The sequence below is a fragment of the Etheostoma cragini genome, chromosome 22 (assembly GCF_013103735.1).
Source record: "Etheostoma cragini isolate CJK2018 chromosome 22, CSU_Ecrag_1.0, whole genome shotgun sequence".
NCBI classification, from domain to species: Eukaryota; Metazoa; Chordata; class Actinopteri; order Perciformes; family Percidae; genus Etheostoma; species Etheostoma cragini.
In genome coordinates, this window is record NC_048428.1 from 21,593,803 (window position 1) to 21,595,350 (window position 1,548).

General features: G+C 44.0%; 1 protein-coding gene across 2 annotated transcripts in view; it reads right to left on the bottom strand.

Annotated features, from left to right (window-relative positions):
• Window positions 1-1,548, bottom strand: part of LOC117937627 (ribosomal protein S6 kinase alpha-3) — a 14,766-nt gene that overhangs the window by 1,890 nt on the left and 11,328 nt on the right. For both annotated transcript variants that reach the window (XM_034861708.1, XM_034861707.1), the window contains exon 13: window positions 698-838. In XM_034861708.1, coding sequence (XP_034717599.1) covers window positions 698-838 — 141 coding nt within the window. The remainder of the gene's footprint in view (window positions 1-697; window positions 839-1,548) is intronic.

Below are 1,548 nucleotides of genomic sequence, written 5' to 3' on the forward strand. Positions count from 1 at the left end.
CCCAACCCCCTGTCCCCCTAAACCTAACCCCAACCCCCTGTCCCCCTAAACCTAACCCATTTGAGACTGCCTTCACACTAATTAGTCCATGTTAGCCTTTCGTCTCCTTGGACTCTTCTTCACACTAATTAAGCCGATCTAGCGCTGCCTTTCGTGTCTATTTTCTGACACTACACATTCACACTTTTTATTTAAAGTGTTACCCTTCGAGTCTGTCTTTCTCTGTCTTACACAACCTTTATACGTATACTCATTCCTTTCCTGTCCCTTTAGAGACGTTACCTTTCGTCTCCTTGGACTCTTCTTCTCACTAATTAAGCCGATCTAGCGCTGCCTTTTGTGGCTACCCAACGACCGTCTTTGCGCAATTTTGAGATCTTTCAACACTACGCATTCACACATTTTCTTTAAAGTGCTACTCTTCGAGTCTGCCTTTCTCTGTTTAAAACCCTAAACCCTAACCCTAACTTTTCCTTTAAAGTGTTACCCTTCCAGTCTGTCCTTCTCTGTATTACGCAGAGATGGAGCGTTTAATCAAAGCCAGAGTGTGTAGTTTCTGTTGCCCCGTGAGGAATCCTAAGCACTGATGACAACACAGTCTGAGTGTCCACATGATACAAGCCTTCAGTGATTACTCAATCACTCGTAGACAAGGTGTGTGCGTGCCTGCAAGAGTGTGTGTGTGTGTGTGTGTCACCTTGACGAGGTGCGGTGCGTCCTGCCTGTTGAGGGTGTATTTGGGCAGCTGGTCTCGGTGCGTCACCCAGGGGTGTCGGAGGACCTGACCTGCCGTCAGCCGCCGGTGAGGGTCCACGTGCAGCATCTTGGACACCAGGTCCTGAGAGGTCAGAGGTCACACATTTAGCTCGGGGGAATGTCAACAGGTCATCGTATGTTTGTAGCGTTGCCGTCCTGTGAAAACCACGTATGTCTAAAAAGTTCTAAATCTTGTCATGGTGTCAGAAAACGGTTTTTTCAGCTTTGTGGCGATGCGTTTTTCCCGCTGATCCGAGAGGCTTTTTCCAGACTTTGTTTAGCTTTAAGAAGCAGGAGACGTGTCTCACACATAAAGGAACGCTTCATTATTTGATCACAAACATTCAACATCAACACGCTGGAGATATCAGGTTTTCATTGGACAGGAAGGGGATGAAAGACTGTCTTCTGAAAAGACACTAAAGCTGTCAGACAGATGGAAAATACTAAGTAAAGCACAAATACCTCGAATATAGACCTAAAATAAGTAGTAAATGTACTTAGAATACATTTGATGTACATTAAAGAGTTTGTTTTTACACTTCTTAAAATGTGGTTGGTTGTAAAACACAGTTGTGGTTGTGTGTGCGTATGTGTGTGCGAGTGTGTATGTATGTGTGTGTAATCTTTATCTTGTGTGTGTGTGTGTGGAGAGTTCGAAATGTTAAACCGATGATTTTTAATACTTTTTATAAAATTGTTTTATTGCTGAAGCAACTCTCTGATATTTTGCAGGTGATTGTTAGCTCTGTGTGTGTGTGTGTGTGTGTGTGTGTGTGTGTGTGTGTGTGT